The sequence below is a fragment of the Epinephelus fuscoguttatus genome, linkage group LG23, assembly GCF_011397635.1.
Source record: "Epinephelus fuscoguttatus linkage group LG23, E.fuscoguttatus.final_Chr_v1".
NCBI classification, from domain to species: domain Eukaryota; kingdom Metazoa; phylum Chordata; class Actinopteri; order Perciformes; family Serranidae; genus Epinephelus; species Epinephelus fuscoguttatus.
In genome coordinates, this window is record NC_064774.1 from 24,404,402 (window position 1) to 24,423,210 (window position 18,809).

General features: G+C 40.9%; 1 protein-coding gene across 4 annotated transcripts in view; it reads left to right on the top strand.

Annotated features, from left to right (window-relative positions):
- Positions 1–18,809, top strand: part of LOC125884025 (protein phosphatase 3 catalytic subunit alpha) — a 77,349-nt gene that overhangs the window by 36,898 nt on the left and 21,642 nt on the right. For all 4 annotated transcript variants that reach the window (XM_049568732.1, XM_049568734.1, XM_049568733.1 and 1 more), the window contains exons 3-8: positions 6,840–6,964; positions 7,519–7,630; positions 8,075–8,220; positions 10,602–10,741; positions 15,588–15,665; positions 16,710–16,804. In XM_049568732.1, coding sequence (XP_049424689.1) covers positions 6,840–6,964; positions 7,519–7,630; positions 8,075–8,220; positions 10,602–10,741; positions 15,588–15,665; positions 16,710–16,804 — 696 coding nt within the window. The remainder of the gene's footprint in view (positions 1–6,839; positions 6,965–7,518; positions 7,631–8,074; positions 8,221–10,601; positions 10,742–15,587; positions 15,666–16,709; positions 16,805–18,809) is intronic.

Here is an 18,809-nt window from a genome sequence, read left to right on the forward strand (position 1 = left end):
AAGTCAAGCAAGTCTCAAATCCTCGAAATTGTGACTCGAGTCCCCCACCTCTGCAGCTACATGGATAAATAGGCCATGATGATATTCGCCCCATGCAGATTTAGTGGCATTGGTAAAATGACGATTGGCGGATGTTTCATTACCAGATTTTTTTTTTTTTTCTTTTTTTTTTTTTTTAAATCTCAAATATTGATCTTTTTTTTTCTTTTTTTTTCGACCTCAAAAAATGCAGTCTAGGTTGGGCTAAAATGTCACCTCAGTTTACACCAATTGTTCCAAACCTGAAGGTCAGGACCCTCTTAAGAGCTTACAGAGTAAATCCAAGGAGTTTGAGAAACCATAGATGAGAACAAAAATATTTCTGTTGCACAAAATTGTTAATTTTTTCCTCTTTTATCAATTTTTTTCGTTTATTTTTGTAAATGAAATACTGGGACGTTTTACCTCTTCCTGCCTCAAAAAATAAAACTGCTCAGAGCTCATATATGACAAAGGGTTGGGGATATTACTTGGCTATAAAGGGTCGTTGGGTTGGGAGCCCGTGGTTTACACCAACACAGTAATTTAAAGTTGGTTGAGCTCTTCAAAGTCCAACTCAAAAGCAGAACATTTATTGTTGCTGCTGTACCGCTGATAGCAGCTTATTAAACATCACATACAATTTGATGTTCATAACAGATTGCAAGCTCCACCAACGCATTTGCATAAATGCATGCTCTGCAGGATGTAAGCTCCCAGAGAGTGCCATCACAAAAACTGGGGGTACACTGTTATCATCCAGTCTCAATCAAAACATGATCTGGCACAGTCCGCCTCACCGTGGTTTTCTCTCGCTCAATGAGCCCGGCCTTTGGAGTGGCCTGTGTAGGTTCTGAAGCCAGGTTGTGTAATGCCCACCACCCACTCAATAGCTGCTGCCCGCTGATATGCTGCTACTCAGGGAGATCACTTTAGCGCACAAGCAGGAGATGGCCAGAACCAATTGTTTCTCACTCCAGATAATGTACTCCCACCTGCTCTTCTTATGTGGGCTCTGGTTCTCACCTCGTTTTTGTGTGTTGTGTGACAAGAGGGAGGGAGGCAAAGCATGTCTGTAGGTGTACTGGAGCAGAGCGATGGATGGATTGTGTGTTTGCTGTGATAAAGCAGCTCCCCGAGCTGGAGGAGTGAGCCATTGTAGCGCTTCTGTTTGTTTCGCATCGACCAGCATCGGCCACACTCTGACTACAATTTACAGTGACCATCACATCGGGTCCTTTTGGTCAGTGATTAAGCTCTCGCCATCACCCTGCTGTTTTCTTCGCCAGCAGGTGACAGCTTTCCAAAAGGTCAGCTGGAGATGCAGTCCTCCCACACACAGTGTCTTTGACGTGTGCTTCAGGTGAAATTGCAGCCTCTGACTCCCTCGCCGGACTCTCTCCTGCAGAGCTGACTTCTAAAAACATGAAAAAAATTGTTAATTTCCCTGTGAAAACTGTGAGCACTACACTTTCACAATAATTGCTCTCTTGGTGGCCATCCGTCCGGACAGTATTGTACTCTGGGGCACAGTTCTATGTGTTTTCAGAACAATTGCTATAGAGATGAGATGGCTGCCTCTTGCATCCATCTGTGTGTGGAGAGAGATTGCAGTAGATACATTGCAATGTTGCCACTGGTGATACTCACAGAGGTTCTTTATCAGGTCAGTAACAGCTTAGATTTGTTTGTTGTTTTCTCCCCGCCCCTTTCAGTGATATAAACTGCCATTGTTAAAAGGATTTGACGATTCGTTTCCATAGCAATCACACACATTCTACATAAAGCCACATGAATCACTTGGACTGCCTTACTGTGTTGTCCCCTTAAAGATAAAGTCACATTTTATTGCACCCTAATGAGGACTGCAACTCATAGTTATTTTCACTGTCTATTAATCTGTTGATTATTTTTGTGATTAATCAATTAGTCATTTGGTCTGTGAAATCTTCTGTATGTGCACAACCCAAAGATACTACGTAATTGTCGTAGACAAGTAAAGAAATCAGAAGATATTCACATTTTCGAAGCTAGAATCAGAGAATTTTGCCTTTTTTTTCCCTAAAAAAAATTACTCTAACCGATCAGTTGATTATCATATTAGTTGGCGATTAGTTTAATATTTGAAACTGATTAATCCATGCAGCTTCAATCTTGACATTGAATAGTGCATAACCCTTGATGTGAAGCCTTAATAGTGGCCAGGATGCAAAAAAACAAAACAAAACAGGATGTTACCGAAAAATACCTGCAAAGAGTTCCTTTTAATATTCATTTCTTTCAGGAATAGTTACGTTTGGGATTTAATAGGCTGTAAGGGTCGATGGAGGTCTTTAATTTTCTTCATGGAGTGTCAAATTAGATAAACACAGGCAAGTTATTTTGATCGTAAATTAGATAATGTCATGACTCAGCACATGGCCACACAAAAGTCAAAAGGTGAAGCATTATAATTTTGCACAAATTGAAGGCTTTTTTGTTGAACATAAATTGGACGAAAAACAATCAGGGCACTTGAAACAAAGCTTAACCCTTTGTTGTTTCACTGTAAAAGACAAATTATGGGCTATGCTGATCTTCTGACAACAGACTTTAACTGATTTTTATCAAAGAATATGACATTTATTGTAAGAAATAAGAGCGTAGATAAAATTTCTCTTTATTGAAATGTTGTTTGAGCCATTTTGTTCCAATAAATCAATTTTCCTGGTACTTTACAACCATTTAGAAGTAACACTAGACATCTGTACTGTAGCAGCATTGGCTTGATTGCAAAAGGGGAAAAGGACATCTTTAGAAATCGGACACAAATAAAAGGCTCCTTTTTTGAAGTCGGTCCCCACTGTGGATTTAAACAGTACACAGTGTGGGTTTAATAAAAGACAAATGGTAGAGCGGAGGTTTACGATACAGTCAAGGAGAGCTGATTCTCGGAGCTGTCTCACGAGGCTCGCAACTTGAGATAATTGCTCTCCAATGTTGTACTCCAGCTCCCGCTAATTGGGTATCTCTCTGAAAGCCTTTTTTTTTTTTAACAGGCTCTTATTGTAATTCTTCCTGCTAGATGCAGTTCTTAAAGCGACAAACAGCCTCGTGAAAAATGAAGTCTGGGTCCTTTTCAAGTTAGATTTCCATCTATTCACCCTGTTGTTAATTAACTCAATTAGCCGATTGCTTGAAGAATAGATCAATTGCGACACTTTGGCATTAAACATGGATGCCACACTTATCGCTGTTGTCGCTGCAATAGGGTTCACATTTTTAAATAGCTGATTGTTGTCTTTTTGTTGTTTGTTTGTGACAGCTCCTAGGTAGAGAAGTACAGAATTGTTTAATGAAGTGGAAAGGCTTTCAGTCAGTCAAGTCTGTTAGTTTTAATTTTTTGATCACACTCAATGTACAGATTTAATTCTGTGCGTTACATATCTTGGTATTCGTTGCCCACAGTGACAGCAGATGTGATGATAGAGGTCATGGCGAAACCTTATGATATAAGACACCATTTGGTCATTTAAATGAAATAATAAGCACCAAGGAAATATAATCAGGGCTTAAAATAGTAATTTAAAGAAGCATTAAATAGTAGTTAGAACGCATTCAGGTCTATTCCATCTCCGAAAACAATTCAAAGCATCTGTAAATTGGCCCGATTAAAAGACCGAGAGAAAGGGCAGTGCGACAGCTGCTGAATATAAATAAAGAGAATAAAAATTGGTTTCAAACCCAGACTAATACTTCACTGCATAATACTGTTTTTCTTTGTGTGTGTGTGTGTGTGTGTGTGTGTCAGTGTCAGTAAAACTGATTAGAATACATTCTGTGTTCACCTGTTGTGAGGTAAGCTAGCTTCCCCTCAGGGAACGACCGCTACAGTAAGGTTGAATGCCAGGAATTTACAAACATCTGCTCTCATTTCCCAGAAAAAATACCTGCGGATATAATATATATACCTGGGATTTTTAGGGGGTCTGGTTCGTGTGTGTGTGTGTGTGTGTGTGTGTGTGTGTGTGTGTACTGAACTGAAACAAAGACACCTTCTATAAACCTCATTAAAGCTACCATGTATTTATGGTGATATAACTGGATCTACTTTTCAGCTGCAGGTTTAAGCTGACAGTTTACAAACCAGCTGTGTGGCTAAATATTTTTCACGACGAACGGTTGAACTGTCAGGTACTGCCTCAGGTTTCCTAAACAAACGCTTGCACCAAATAAGAGAAAGCTACTCGATAGAAATAAATGCAGATGTCATTGGCTATCTCTGCACACAGGGCAACATATGAACGTTGGGTTTCTTCTACATGTAATTACCACCTTAGGTTCATAATAAACAAAAAGGGAGTGCAAAAGCCTAAATACCTGCAGCCATCACACAGCAGCAGATTTAACTTGAGAGATGCACTGTATACAGTGGTAACTGTTTGTCTAACCACTTGTCTGGGAGCTGTTAGACCCAGATTCCAAGTTTAGCAGTAAAATAATTCGTGACCGAGGAGTCCTGAGATGTGTCAGAGCTACCAAATAACCCTGCAGACATTGAGGCATTGAGACCATTGTCTGAACATCTAATCAAGACATCCTGTTATGGTTTAAATATAGCTTCAAAATGAAAGTTGTGCCAATGTCCACGATGCTACCTCGTTGTTCTTGCTGAGCATCCTAAAAATGTCAAAATACAACGTTACCATGACAAAATAAACTAATGTTGACCCACACAGGACTCAAACCACAGTCTCATGGGTGATAGCCTCGTGCAATACCCATTAATTCCCCACCATGTATTATCGATGGTGACTTTGTCACTATTTGTATTACATCAACTGACTTACCGACAGAAAGCCCTAAGGGCCACTATTACCACGTGTGTTTAAAGACAGCCTGGATAGAGATTTTTGCCCTTACAACCACCTCAGGCCCCAAACAATGAGACAGGAAATTTAATTTACAAGTAGATATATATAAATGGCATAAACATCATTTTTAGATTTAAAAAAATGGGAATGAATAATACTAGTCTTTGGACTAGGAGTGGATGTCACAGTGTGGCCATTTGACACAACCACACAAATACATTTTCAGTAAGATGTCATTGAATTAAAAAAACAAAGATACATGGATTCATAGCAATAATATAATCAATATTTATTGGTTTCTAAGAGAGGGTCAGGATGAACCATTTTAGACATGGAAACAATGGCACCATCTGACCATCTGCCACTTTTGGCCAAGGACACAACACCACCATGCAACCAATGGTTGCTGGGAAACTACTAAGTTGAATACATATCATTACAATGCTAATTTTATAGTATATGTTTTGAATATTCTTTGGTTTAAATCAAGTGTTATTTATATGAGAAATCCCAGCATGGACTCGTTGTCCTAAAGTGGACCCACCAGTTGGGAACCACCACAGATAAGGGGACTCTACCAACCTTTAGAGTGTCTCGGAATTGACCAAAGGCCCTCAAATCAAACGACCTCACATGCACCCTGTCAGTCAAAAGCAGCTAAGCAGCAAATCTCTGCTGGCCTCTGATCCTCTTGTCTCCCTTGAGAGTAATTTAGTATAGGGTCACTCAGGGTGATAGGAAACCAATCCAGGTTGAGTGATATGCGGTTCCTGGGCTTTGACGCGGATGGGTTCGTCCCAGAACGCTCCCCTGACACTATTTAACAGCTGCCTGCAGTTCTGTTAGGATCTGCACAGAGTGGATATGACACGAGCTATATTGCGGATTTAACTGTGCTGAGTGTACTGGGATTCCCGAGAATACCAGCAGAGTAGCAGACCGCTAGTCGGATGAAATGAAAGTGTTCTCAGCGATTATCTGTTTGTAATCGCTATGACAAGCCAGATTTGTGATTGCAGTTAACAGCACGTGTTTAGAAATGGATACAAGTGAAAGCTTTGCAGTTGTTTCAGCCAATGAACTTTTAGTGTCTTTGGCAAGTATAGGTGTGTTCGAATTACGAGCCAGTTGAGACACCTCAAGGTTATAAGGAGGCTGAAAGAGGATGTGGTGGAAAAGCGAGGCATGAAAATGCAACACTGACGCCAGTTCTTTGTGATTATTTGGACTTTATAATGAAAATAGTACGCAGTGAAGTATTGACAGTTCGGGATAGTTAGGCTTGTAGGGAGATGGCAGTAACACTCTAACAGCAGGTTTGACAGATCTTGTTTGTGATGTGATTCATGACATCTAGCATGTGTCTGCTGCCATGGATACTTAAGGCTAAATGCTTGATACAGGCTGGGTTTGCAATTCCCGTTTTCTTTGAATAGAATGTATTCAGATTAAATGGCCCTATTTTAGAGAATATTGATTTAGGGAAACCTCCTGTTATTGGTCCTGTTTGCTACAAACCAGTGTTGTTTTTATGTTTTGAGTCCTTTTCTTTGCATAATTTCCTGCAGCAAGCGTGGGCTGTGGAGCTGACAGGGAACAGTGGTCCGTCTATAACGATGCCTTTTTCAGATACAAATGAGCAGTTTATATGAATACATTTCACATCGTTTAATAAAATGGATTAAATGTGATACAATAAACTGCCAGAGAGAATGTTGCCTCTTTAATTATAGATATCCACTGAAGCAGGTTTTTCCAGGATACTTATACATGCCGTCCTCTGTGGTCCTATATTGAAGGTTTACAGGGATATCATATACTGTCAGAGCTCCTCTCATCTACAGGAAAATATGGAAATAAGCAAATCGCCTCTCACGTTGTCATAGAGGCTTTCATCTGTTGTTTCTCAGCTGTAAAAATAGCAGTTATCCTGATGCGCCTTTGTTCCCTCTTTCTGCCTCATTCCAGTGTGCGGAGACATCCATGGGCAGTTCTTTGACCTGATGAAGCTGTTTGAAGTCGGAGGATCACCAGCATCCACGCGCTACCTTTTCCTGGGGGACTACGTTGACAGAGGGTATTTCAGTATTGAAGTGAGTCTGCGTATTTGTTTTTGTCCTCACGAGGGCCTAATCAAGTGCGACACGCTGTGTTTATTAATAGCTTTCTTTGAGTGGAGATCAAATCAGGCTGCAGATATTGGAGTGGCAGTAGGCTTTTGTAATAACTTCAAATGTAGCCTGGATAGCAAATGTCAGGGTGGATCTTAGGGTTATGTAGAGAGGGATTTTTAATATGAAGCAAAATGCATGTATGTAATCTGGGACTGCAGGTTGGAATTTATTTAGATATGTATTTCCTGCCATCTCATCGTCTGAAACATTATACTTTTATTAATAAAATATATTGTAATGGAGTGTGTCGTGCCTGTCCTCTGATGGTTCCTCTGAAGGATTGTCATCTCTCCTAGCAAGCCTGAATCGTGCCACAAAAAGTACTGCATGAATGTTTCATTATAAGCAGAATTGCTTGTATTGTGCCACTCTGTGAAATTGACAAACTCTGACTTGATGGTTCATGTTTCCAGTGTTATTTAAAGATGCCGAGCTAACTGTTCCCCAATCCTTTTTGTGCTTCTTTGTTTCAGTGTGTGCTGTACTTGTGGGCCTTAAAGATCCTTTACCCCAAAACACTGTTTTTGCTGCGTGGGAATCATGAATGTAGACATTTAACAGAGTATTTCACATTTAAGCAGGAATGTAAGTAATGCTTTGGTACTTTGTTTTCTTTTTTACCTTTGATCTAAATTGAGTCTAAGCAGTCTGCTCTGTGAATCTCTCTGCAGAGTGGAAGGAGAATTGAGTTATTCTTTCTAAAAGCTGTTTATTATGCGTCCAGTTCAGCCATCGACCTCAAACGCTCACTTAAAAGTGCCCTCTGGCCTGGTGCAGGATCCAGTCGGATTTTTGCCCTTCTTGATATTTACACATGTCAGAAGTATTTCTGTTGGACTCGGACAGAGAGGGGAAAAAACCACAAAAGCGCTGTGAAATTGTGCTGTTTTTAAAATGTGTTTGGGAAGTTTTCTGGCACTTTGGAGAACCTTTTCCGTCCCAGTCTAGCACACTGCCCCAATGTATGAGAGCCGTGTTGTTTGACTTGGCATGACTCTCCTCTCCCTGCCCTGTTTCCCCCCATGACAGGTAGAATTAAGTATTCAGAGAGGGTGTATGACGCATGTATGGACGCCTTCGACTGCCTTCCCCTGGCTGCACTTATGAACCAGCAGTTCCTGTGTGTACACGGAGGACTGTCTCCAGAAATCACAAATCTTGACGACATCAGGAAAGTATGTGTCTGATTCGAGACCATTTTCTCTGTAATTTCATAAATCTACAGTTTGTGTGTGTGTGTGTGTGTGTGTGTGTGTGTGTGTGTTTAACAGCAGGTGGCAGTTAATGGCTTTAAAAATACAATTGAAACTCCCTGTCTGCCTCATGTACTTCCTGCATTTATTCAGAGTTAATGAGAGCAAAGCTGTATTCGTTTTAGCATGATGTGTTGTGAAAATAACAACTTCAGTTGCAATGCATGAAGCGATTCTCCCAGATGTGTCTCAAATACTGCTCAGGACTTGGACACGAGGGAACGTAAGCACCGGGTCTGGTCCTCACTCTGATTAAAAAACGTTGAAGAGTCAGATCCTGCTTTCATACTAATTCAATAATTCCAAATGGATTTTGTGGCTGCAATCAGAGGGCATGCATAATAGAATTTGCTCTATTGAAGTGTCCATCATGCTACCCATCCAGTAATCCACAAGCTTTTGTTCGAGAAAGAGCTATCCTTGGCTGAAAGCAAAGTCATTTATGTTCATTGCTCGAAAAGAATGGCTGCCATTGGGTTTTTTCATGTCTTTCCAAAAAAAGCCTTCTAGGTACAGAGAGATGAGTCTTTGACACGTCATCCATCCTGTATATTATAAATATTCCTCTTGCAATGTATCTGATATATCCAATTTATTTAAATGTCATTTTATATGCAGTATGGCAGATGACAATATCATCATATCAAGATATTCCCTGTGCATTTTTAGTAATTTATTTATGCATTAAAAGCAGGATATATTTACGTGCAGAAGACCCGCTCTCCCTCTCCCACACACAGACACAGCACACTAATCAGCCATGGCCACTCGTTTTTTACGTCAGACATTGTCCTGAGTTCACATCAGTTCAAAATGGAGTAAGATCCCAGAGCAGGTCGGCAAAATATGTCACGAAACAATTAATGTTAAAGGAAGTAGTACCAAAGACGAAAGACGATCAAAGTAGCCCGCACATTTTTCTGTGGTACATCGTCTATACTAGGCATTACGGTAAAGGGGTGTAAGAAGTGACTTCAAAATAAAAGTGGCCTTTTGTTGAAAGTGATTTGCATTTTCACATTTATTTAGTCAGTCTGTCAAAAATAACAAATAAATAAAAATACACAAATAAACTATGGCACTCGGAGAACACAGATCTCTGCAATAGCCAAATGTCCTGTCTGACAATGTAAATAAAAATGAAAAAAAAAAAAAAAAGTGTGTCCCCACCCCACAATTTGGATCCATGTCAAAATTTAATGGGTTCTTCCTTGACCCATGCTACACCCCTCCATCAAGTTTAATGAAAATCAGGCCAGTAGACAAACCAAACACCAACTGCACCAAAATCATGACCATATAAAATGTTATTTTATAATGTGGTTATAAAATGAAATAAGAGAAACATTCAATAATAAATAATAAAACATCATAATAACTGCCAGCACCCATTTCAGAGAAAAATTGAATTTCAGTTGTGTAAATAACGAGTCAAACTGAATAGTACAGAAAAATTGTCATCAAAACATCGTGTGCAAAGGCCGGCTCGCGATCTGCAGCAATAGTATTGGCAGTATTTATTTTAAAAGCAAGCTGCAAGCGAATCTGGCAAGACATCACACTGCAAATATATTGTAAATGATATAAAATGTATATTAAATATGATGATAAATGATCTGACTGTGATAAATGACAGAATGTGCATCCAGTGCTTTCACATGTCTAAACAGAGCACAAGAGAGACGAGCAGAGCCACACACAGCCACACTCACACAAACACACACAAGCAAACAAGACAGTGATCTACATATGATTTAAACAGAGCAGAGAACAGATTCACTTGCTGACCAGCACGGAAAAATGTGCTTCTGGTGGAAATGGCAAGGCAACTGCTGACAAGCTGCTGCACTTCAATTAACAAATCAGGGCATCCGTGTCCAGTGTGAACCTGGCGTGACAATACATCACCTCAGAGTGTCCCTCAGACAATATTAGGACATTTGGATGTTGAATTTAAAAAATAAATCCCTCTAAAATTTAATAGGAGCTGTGTTCCCTCTAAATATACATAAAGAAGGGTTAAATCAAACAAAACATTGTTTTAGAGAAAGTCTTAAAATACCAAGATATATATATTGTGTATGGCAGCATTGCCTTGAATAATATGGAGATATTGTTCATAAGCCTTATCGCCTCCAGCAAACATAGAATTGGGAGTCATGATTTAATTATGATCATGGCAGCAGCAGCCAACACGCCTCACAGAGGGAGCAAAGATGTTTTCTCTGCAGCAGCGTGCGCACGCCACGTGCAATTTCTGCAGTCAAACAGGCTGACAAGTGTCCTGACATTTTCTTCCACAGCTAGACAGATTCAAAGAGCCCCCAGCGTACGGACCAATGTGCGACCTGCTGTGGTCCGACCCCCTGGAGGACTTTGGGAACGAGAAAAGCCAAGAGCATTTCACACACAACACAGTGCGAGGCTGTTCCTACTTCTACAGGTGAGTATTCTGTCTCTGTTGTGTTGGTCATTTTTTATTGCTACTTTGTGAAATTACATGAAGGCACAAAGACAGATAACAGGCTTTTTTACTACTAGCATCAAATAGTAACTGAAACTTTCGGTCTATATGACTCATACACAGCCAACACTTTGTTTAATATTGGACTGTGGAATTTAAAAAAAGATTTTAGTGAACGTATTTCAAAAAGCTTGTATTCTAATTTGGTGCTCTGACTGCGTTTAGGAAAAATAAATCACCTTCTGATTAGTTCTGGCTGTACTATCTGTGGAAACCTTATTGCCAAACAGATTTTCAATACAATGAACGTTTTCCAAGATCGAATATTTGAACATAAAGACAGGTATGGATGTCGTTGAAGTGCGTCAGTAATCATCAACAAATGTTTTAAAACAAAAATGGAAAAGAAATAATCATCATCTTGTCAAAGAGTTGATAAATTAAGAGGCCCTGCTGCCAAATTTCCATTTGTCATCTCTTCATTTTCTTACCCCTGCAATCCCTCAACTGCGAGAAGGCGACCAACAGTTGTCAGAACATGGCGTGCATTAAAGTGGTCCCTAAGTCTCCTCCGTAGACAGTCGCCAGTGTTTATGTAACCCACATTACCTTCAATTGAGCTGAGTAACTGAACAAACAGAGGAAATGCTCGGAGCAGGCAGCTCGCACTGTCACAAAATGTAATGAACTGGCACATTACCACAAGGCACAGTCCTGTCTCTAAATGCGTTCGGCGCTCCCTCCGCTCATTATGGCCTGAGCAATGCTTGCTTGGCCCCAGCGTGCCTGGGGCAAGCCAGCAGAAGTACTCAGAAAAGTCCTGAGGCTCCTGATTTGCATTTCTTTCTTTCTCTTTTTTTTAATAGCAGGTGTTTCATAACTACTGACTTAATAGTATTTTAATGTCCGTGCTTGGAAATGAACTCCCAGCACTGCTGCTGTTGTGGATTTGAGAGGGCATCGTCTGATTGTCTTTACATCTCTATGCGAGCCATTACACTGCAGATCCACAACACTAATGTTATCAGTTTACTGCAGAGAGCTCCATCAGAGATGTTATGAAATGTTAGGTATGTGGCCTTTTCACCTCAAACGACTTGATTTGACTGTTTGTGTTGGACCAGTATCCTGGTCAGCCTTCTGCCATTTGGTCCAAATTCCTCCGCAGTCTTGTTTTCATCAGTGTCCCTCACTTCATCTGCCCAGGGTATGGTCGCTAATTGGCATCACACTGGCATTCAGGATTTATGAGACAGTCTAAGCCAGACTGAGAGAGAGCCATTCCTCAACACCCCTCCCCAAAAAACCATCAGCCTCTTTGTTGCTTCTGTCTTGCAGCAACCAATAATTTCCCTCAGCGCCGTAGGCCCGCTCGTAACTCTTTTACAAACGCAACTCAGGCATGAAATTGCACATGTTTGGAATATGGTCGCTTTCATTTTAGCCTCTGCTCAGCTGCATAGATGAATCAGCCTAAAGTGATTTTCCTTACATCTTTTTTTCATTGCTGTTAATCCAAAGCTATTGATATTTAACCAACTTTAAAAGCTTTAATTTTAACATGCAAAGTGCCACTTAGATTGCACGCGATGAAGTCATCTCTTGCACAACTCCTCATGTCGTCCAAGGAGCCCATCAACATCTGTGCCCTGTTGTCGGACAGATGGGAGACGCTCTAAACTCAAAATGCAAAACTGCGAAGAAAAAATTTAAAAAAAACTAGGCCAAAATGTATCTTGTCTACCGAATGCCTCCATATGGCACAAATCTACATCTGCTGCAGGAAATCAAGTGAGAAATAAAGCATTTATTCCTAATTTCTTCACCCCTCCCCCCACAAAAAAAAACCTCATTGCATTTTTAATTCCCTCTCGGCAACTGCTGTGTCCTCTTCACATCCCTCCCAGCAGATGTTTGTTGTGATTGTCAGGAATGCATGTGTTCTCATGTCTACATGCACCAAGATTGTTAATGAACCTTTCCTGGCTCCTTCAGTTTCAGTCTCCCATGATGGGTTTTCACACAATTTAAATTTAGAATAATTTACCCCTGCACCAAGCATGGTATCACATACCAAATTAAATTTACTTTTATAACATTACAAGCCTGCCCCAAAGGACTTTACATGAAGGGATGCAATAAAGCTGCTGTAATAGTGAAATCTGTCAATCAAACTTGGCCAAAACTCCACAACAGTTATGAAGAAACTTCAGCAGTGTATCGAGTCGACGATAAAGACAGATTTGTGTCTAAAAAGCAATTTAAAAACAGCCGATTTTGTTGTGCAGTGTTTGCTGAACAAAAAAAAAAAAAAAAGAAAGAAATCTCTCAATACTTTTCCTGAGAGGTCAGAAGCTGCAATGTATAGTGTGGTTTTGATTGCTGCATGTGGGTGTTGTTCATTGCTGTGCTGTGATTTTTGCAGGGGCGTTGAGCTAGGATTACAGAACTTAATACAAAATCATTACTTTTTTTTTTTTTTTTTTTTTTGAACAAAGACAATATACTTCTTCATTGAACCACATAGGTGTGTGTTTCTTTTTAACAGTGTAGAGTTACAACCGATGGAAGTGATCAAATGTTTGCCATTATACATTGAAATGGAGACTCCCTAAAATGTCATGCCTACACTCTCAGAAATAAAGGAGCTAACTAGAACCATATAGGATACTTCAGCTTGTCCTCATAGGGGAACCATATTTGCCTCGGGCTTCATGAGGAGAAGGGCTGCGGCTGATGTGGTCCAGCACAACCAACAACACTTATGAGCCACAATGACGTTTTCAGGGGATGGAGATTTCATGAACTTCTACTACAGCCTTTACTTCTTAAGTGGTGCAGTAGGGTTAGGAATTGAAACTTAGTTCCAAATTACAGCTGTATACTAAATGCCAAGTAGTGGGTACCCACAACAAACAAAAACAGTGGGTTCTTCATGGAGACCTTAGACTTACAAGAGCCTCTTTCACACTGCCTCTTCAAGGCAGGAATTTCACGCCATTATGTTGTTGCACTATTTTGTGTAAAAGGAGAAAATGCAGACTGGTGGGACTGAGTTGTCTCACCTTAAAGCCAGCATTGGAACTAGTGACAGCACCAGGACAGCCGGCAGGACACGGGTGTGGCATCTTTACGATGCGTTATGTGTGCGACCCATTGCAGGAGCTTTAGGTCCCATTTATTTCAACTGAAAATGGTAAACTTTAGTTGCGTTTTGGCCGATTGTTTACACGACAGCGACGTTTTGGATGTGCAATTTTTTGTTATCAAAACATTGTCGTCTAAACGCGGAACTTTTTTCGAAACGAAAATGAGAAACGATTCTGTTTTCAGTGGATCGTTTTCGTGTAAACATAAAGCAGCTGTTAGCAGTAAGCAGCTACCTCAAAGAAGAAGAACAGCAGCCGAAAATGTCTGTAAATTGGAAAATCAATGAGGTCCAGGATGAGATCAGCCACTAGAAGGGACAGTAAATGATTGTTATCCCCACGTTAATGCTACTGTTACTGTTAATAGAGCACTTTCTATGAGTGTGTTATATCTCACACTACAGGCCGATCTTGTCGTGCCTGTCATGCCTTTTTTGCTTCTGTGATGCCGGCATGCTGTCTGAAATCACACACTGGAGTGGCAGCCGTTGTTTGGTTCTGTGTAAAAATGCAAATATAGAATAAAGACAGGACTTCTTAGCAGCCCTTTAGCACAATTTTGTGTAAAAAGGACTAAAGAATCCTTGAGGCTTCTTCACAAGAAAATGGTTCTAGGTAAAACTTCAACCACTCAGAAAGAACCCTTTTATTTTCAAGAGTGTATTAATGGAGGAGTTGTTAAGTGACTTTTATGTTAATCAGTGAAAAATTCCAGAGATGAAACCACAAAAACAAGTTGAGTTTACCCCCTGTTATTGTTAAAAAAAATCCTCCCACGTTCACTAAGTGTTTCAGATGTAATGCAAAGGTGCCAGTCATTCATCGTGAGCTGTCACTCACTTTGTTCATTACACAGCATCCCACGATTCACAAATCCTGGCGTCCACTGGGGTTTTTAATCATGTTTGTTAGAAGAAACGCTCAAAAGTGTTGCGGCGATGCTGTTTAATAACAACTTGTTTAACAGATCAAGAGATTTTAGTTAAGAATTGCTGCTTGCCAGCGACTCGTCTTCTGCCTCTCTCATTGTGAGCAAAGGAAATTTCCAGTGGAAGCTGGTGCTGGAGACTGAAAGGTTGTAGCATGGAAAACTCCAAAACCATACGGTAGTTTTGATAGTTGGCAGTAAGGTTTTTGGTCTCTCTGCACACAGACTGAATACATCAACTTGAGCATAAAACATGCTTTAACACTCCCCAGCGATCGCCTTTTTTTCTTGAAGAGACAGTCTGTTATGAATCACGTGTCACACTTGACATTTTTTTGAGTTTCATTCTGAAATAAAAATCCACCATTTGAGAAGGATCACACCCTCTCCCTTTACAGTATGAAAGCTTGTTTAAAAGTAAAGGCTTATTTTATGTTATTATTTAGATTATGAGTCATCAAACTGTTGCTGGCAAAAGTGTTTTAGATATTAAAGGGCAAAGTTAAGAATTGATATGAAAGCCTTCACTTACAGCCAACCTTTCAAGGCAATATACCTCTTTCTGAGCCACAGTTGGTTTGAGAACAAATTTAGCTTGAGCCCAGTGTTGTGTATCCACTGTTTGTCTGAGCACAATCAATAATACCCATGACTTATTTAGTTATTTCTATTGATCGTTCTTCTTGATCTTACTGGGATTTTTCTTGATGTATGACTAAACCAAATGTTTGTCTCCTTTATTCAACAGCTACCCTGCAGTCTGTGACTTTCTACAACACAATAACTTATTATCTATCATCCGGGCCCATGAAGCGCAGGATGCTGGGTGAGTGTTGTGGCATTTGGTCTTCTCCCATCACACTGTCATACAGCAGAGTGAGTCAGACCAGGGTATTAAATGAAAAGCTTCCCCGGTGCTCCAGGGGGTTTTCGCAAGCCTGTCTGGCGAGCCGGTTCTGTGCCGTCTGAACTTTGAGAGAAGTAGCGTTAATCCGAGAAATGAAAATGAATCCAGCATGAGGAGTTTGTCGGCCAGATGTGATGTGACAAGTATGATTCACGCAGACCTCGTCAAGAACTGTGGCTTAAAAAGTTTGATTGTGAAGTTTTGTCATTATGTATTGTTTGCTTCACATTCAGACACGTACAGTGCAGAGCTTTATGACCAGCCAGTGCGTCTATTATTCATCGCTTCACCCTGGCTTTCTAACAAAGGCAGTGGAAAGCCTCTTTGAAAAGTTAGGTTCTTAAAAGGGGCAGGTGGGTGGATGTGTTAAGCTGATTTCCCTCTCAGCGAGGTGAAGGCGGTGGGATGCACAGCACACAGTTGTTTACCACTGCACTCCCACAGCATGGTCACATGGGGCACCTCACCACGTCTCAGGTGGCCCCAGGCCGCCTTAGACCACACATGTAATAGTGTTATTGAGTTCCATCCATGTTTTCTTTACACCTTTTGCTAAATCTCTGTAAATAGTATCTGCAAGGTGTGGTGCAGCAAATAAATCATCTGAGTTAGCGCTTTGTTTACCTAAAGCTCACTTCCATTCCAAGTATCCAAACCACCAAACACGGCACAGACACTCGCTGGGAGATCAGAGTAGGTGGGTTTGAATGCTGAGTTGGTTCAGTGTGATGACTACTTAAGGGCATGTTTAACCTGTAACACAGGGATTTAGTCTCCTGGGGCGATGCCGAGTTGCCCCCTTTGCTGATGCATCAGCTTCTGAGACAAACACACAACCATGGTGAAAACAAGAGGCCATAAAAACTGTCGCTGCTAATCACATCCCAAGGGCCGAACACCAATGATTAATCCACTAGTAAAATGTTGTAATGTTTACTGATGCTTCCCTCTCCTTTTTACCAGATATCGCATGTACAGAAAGAGTCAGACCACTGGCTTTCCATCCCTTATCACCATCTTCTCTGCACCCAACTACCTAGATGTCTACAACAACAAAGGTAAGGAGAAGGAGATCGATCTTCAGCGGCTCATTACACGAACACCACAGTGTCATATTTATGAGTTGCCTCAGGGTGGCACATTTACACACGGATGCTTCTGAGTTGGAGAATCACTGTTGGTCTCAGAGTTGTGCATTTTAGTGTCAGCTACGGCGCATTTCTAAATACTCTTTTCATGCCATTGTGACATCATAGCTGGAAATATTTGTTAACATTATGAATGGCTTTGTTCCATTTAAGAGTTTCAGCATGTTCATTGCACATGCCGACTGACATCGCTATCAAGGACACTTCAGTAGAATGGAGCCTTTATTAATGTTATCAGTAACATATGCTGCTTCTGCACTAACAAGTGGAAGTATTTGTTGCAAAACAAAAAAATCCCACCTGTTATAGCTCTGGTTTAGTCCGCTTACTCCTGAGAAAAATGTCTCTGGGTCTCTGTTTTGCTATCTTTTGTCTCTCTCCTTCTGCTTACTTGGGTTCTTCACCATTTAGCACTGGGCACGCTGCAAACAAATTGAGTTTGAGGACAAAAAAAAAAAAAAAAAAAAAAAGCTGAAAGTGACTTACAGCGGCACAGAGCTGCAGACTGGACTGTTGATTCTCAGTGGGATTGGTAGTGCTAACAACCTCTTTACATTACAGGAGACCTTTGTTTTAGTGTTGGTGTGAAAAATATTGCTTAATGGAGCTTTAGAACATTTGCTAACACTGACACATTTACAGTGATGTTGATAATTGTACATGCCCCCTATAGAAAATAAATAAACACATCTTTTATTGCTATCCTTTAAGAAAAGTTGATATCAATGCTTCACATTTATCTTTGAGTGTAATTTATATTTAATCTGATATGGTATTAAAAAGGTCTTCAGGAGTCCTACAGTGTTTGCAGTTGTTGGACAACCATTTTCCCCTACATCCATTGTGCACAACATTTTGATTACAGTGTTGGACTTGGCCAATGACAAAAAATCTCTGCAACAGGGATTTTGGTCAGGTCAATTCAGGGACGAAGCTGGCGAGAAATGAAATGGCCTGGTGCCGGTTGACTTGGCACCTGGTGGCACCCTACGCTGCGCTACGGTGCCCACGCAGCAAGATAGGCTTGCCTTTGTGCTGTGAGTCAGCACTTTTCCCCCCGGAGAACAGACAGTATCTGCCTTGGCTGTGGGGGCATGTTTGGATGGAGGCGGCGGTGGGCAAACCACAGGAAATGGAAATGGGAAGGGAAGAGTGATGGTGCTGGTGCACGCTGTTTTTTTGCTGTGTCTGTCATGATGAAAGGCCATAACAGAGCTCCATGCTGCAGTGCTGCTGGTGAGAGTGTGATTCACAAGGGAGTAGGGGCTGTCCTTTTTTTGTTTTCTTTTGGCCCATTTGCAGGTGTGTTTCTCTGATCTGAGAGTTGGTTGCATTTGTTTACTCCTTCCCCCACGAGCTACCTCCGTGCCTCCTTCCCTGCACAATAAGGATAGTGAAGGAACAGCGTGGCAGTTTGCCCGTCTGGATCGTTGTTTATTATTAGGACCCCATTTGTTCCATGCCAACTAATCTTCCTAGGGCTCACAGTCAACACAACACAATACAAACAAACAAACAAAGTGATGTCAAGCGCATGTTGTTTTTAGTTTTGGCAGCCAATTGCCTGGCAAATCACTTGCACCTCTCGAGCTCAACGTGGAACAGTCAGAAGTATCTAAAATGATTTGGTCTGCGCCCTGTTCGTAGCTGCAACTGGCTGACCTTCAGTTGATAAAATGCCTCCCAGAGTAAGAGCGGTTATCAGAAAGAAAAAAAGATTACTCTGTTTGTTTTTAGAGCTGCCGTCATTTAGGCACACAGATACATCTTACCTGGCAGGACTGCATGTTCCTCATTTCTCTCATCAGTCACTGTCTGCTTGAAAATGGTACACGCTTTTCTCTTCAGCTAAATCTTTCATAAAGTGGCAAGATCTTTGGCTTAAAAGGGAAATATAAGAGCAGGGGAAAAGAGC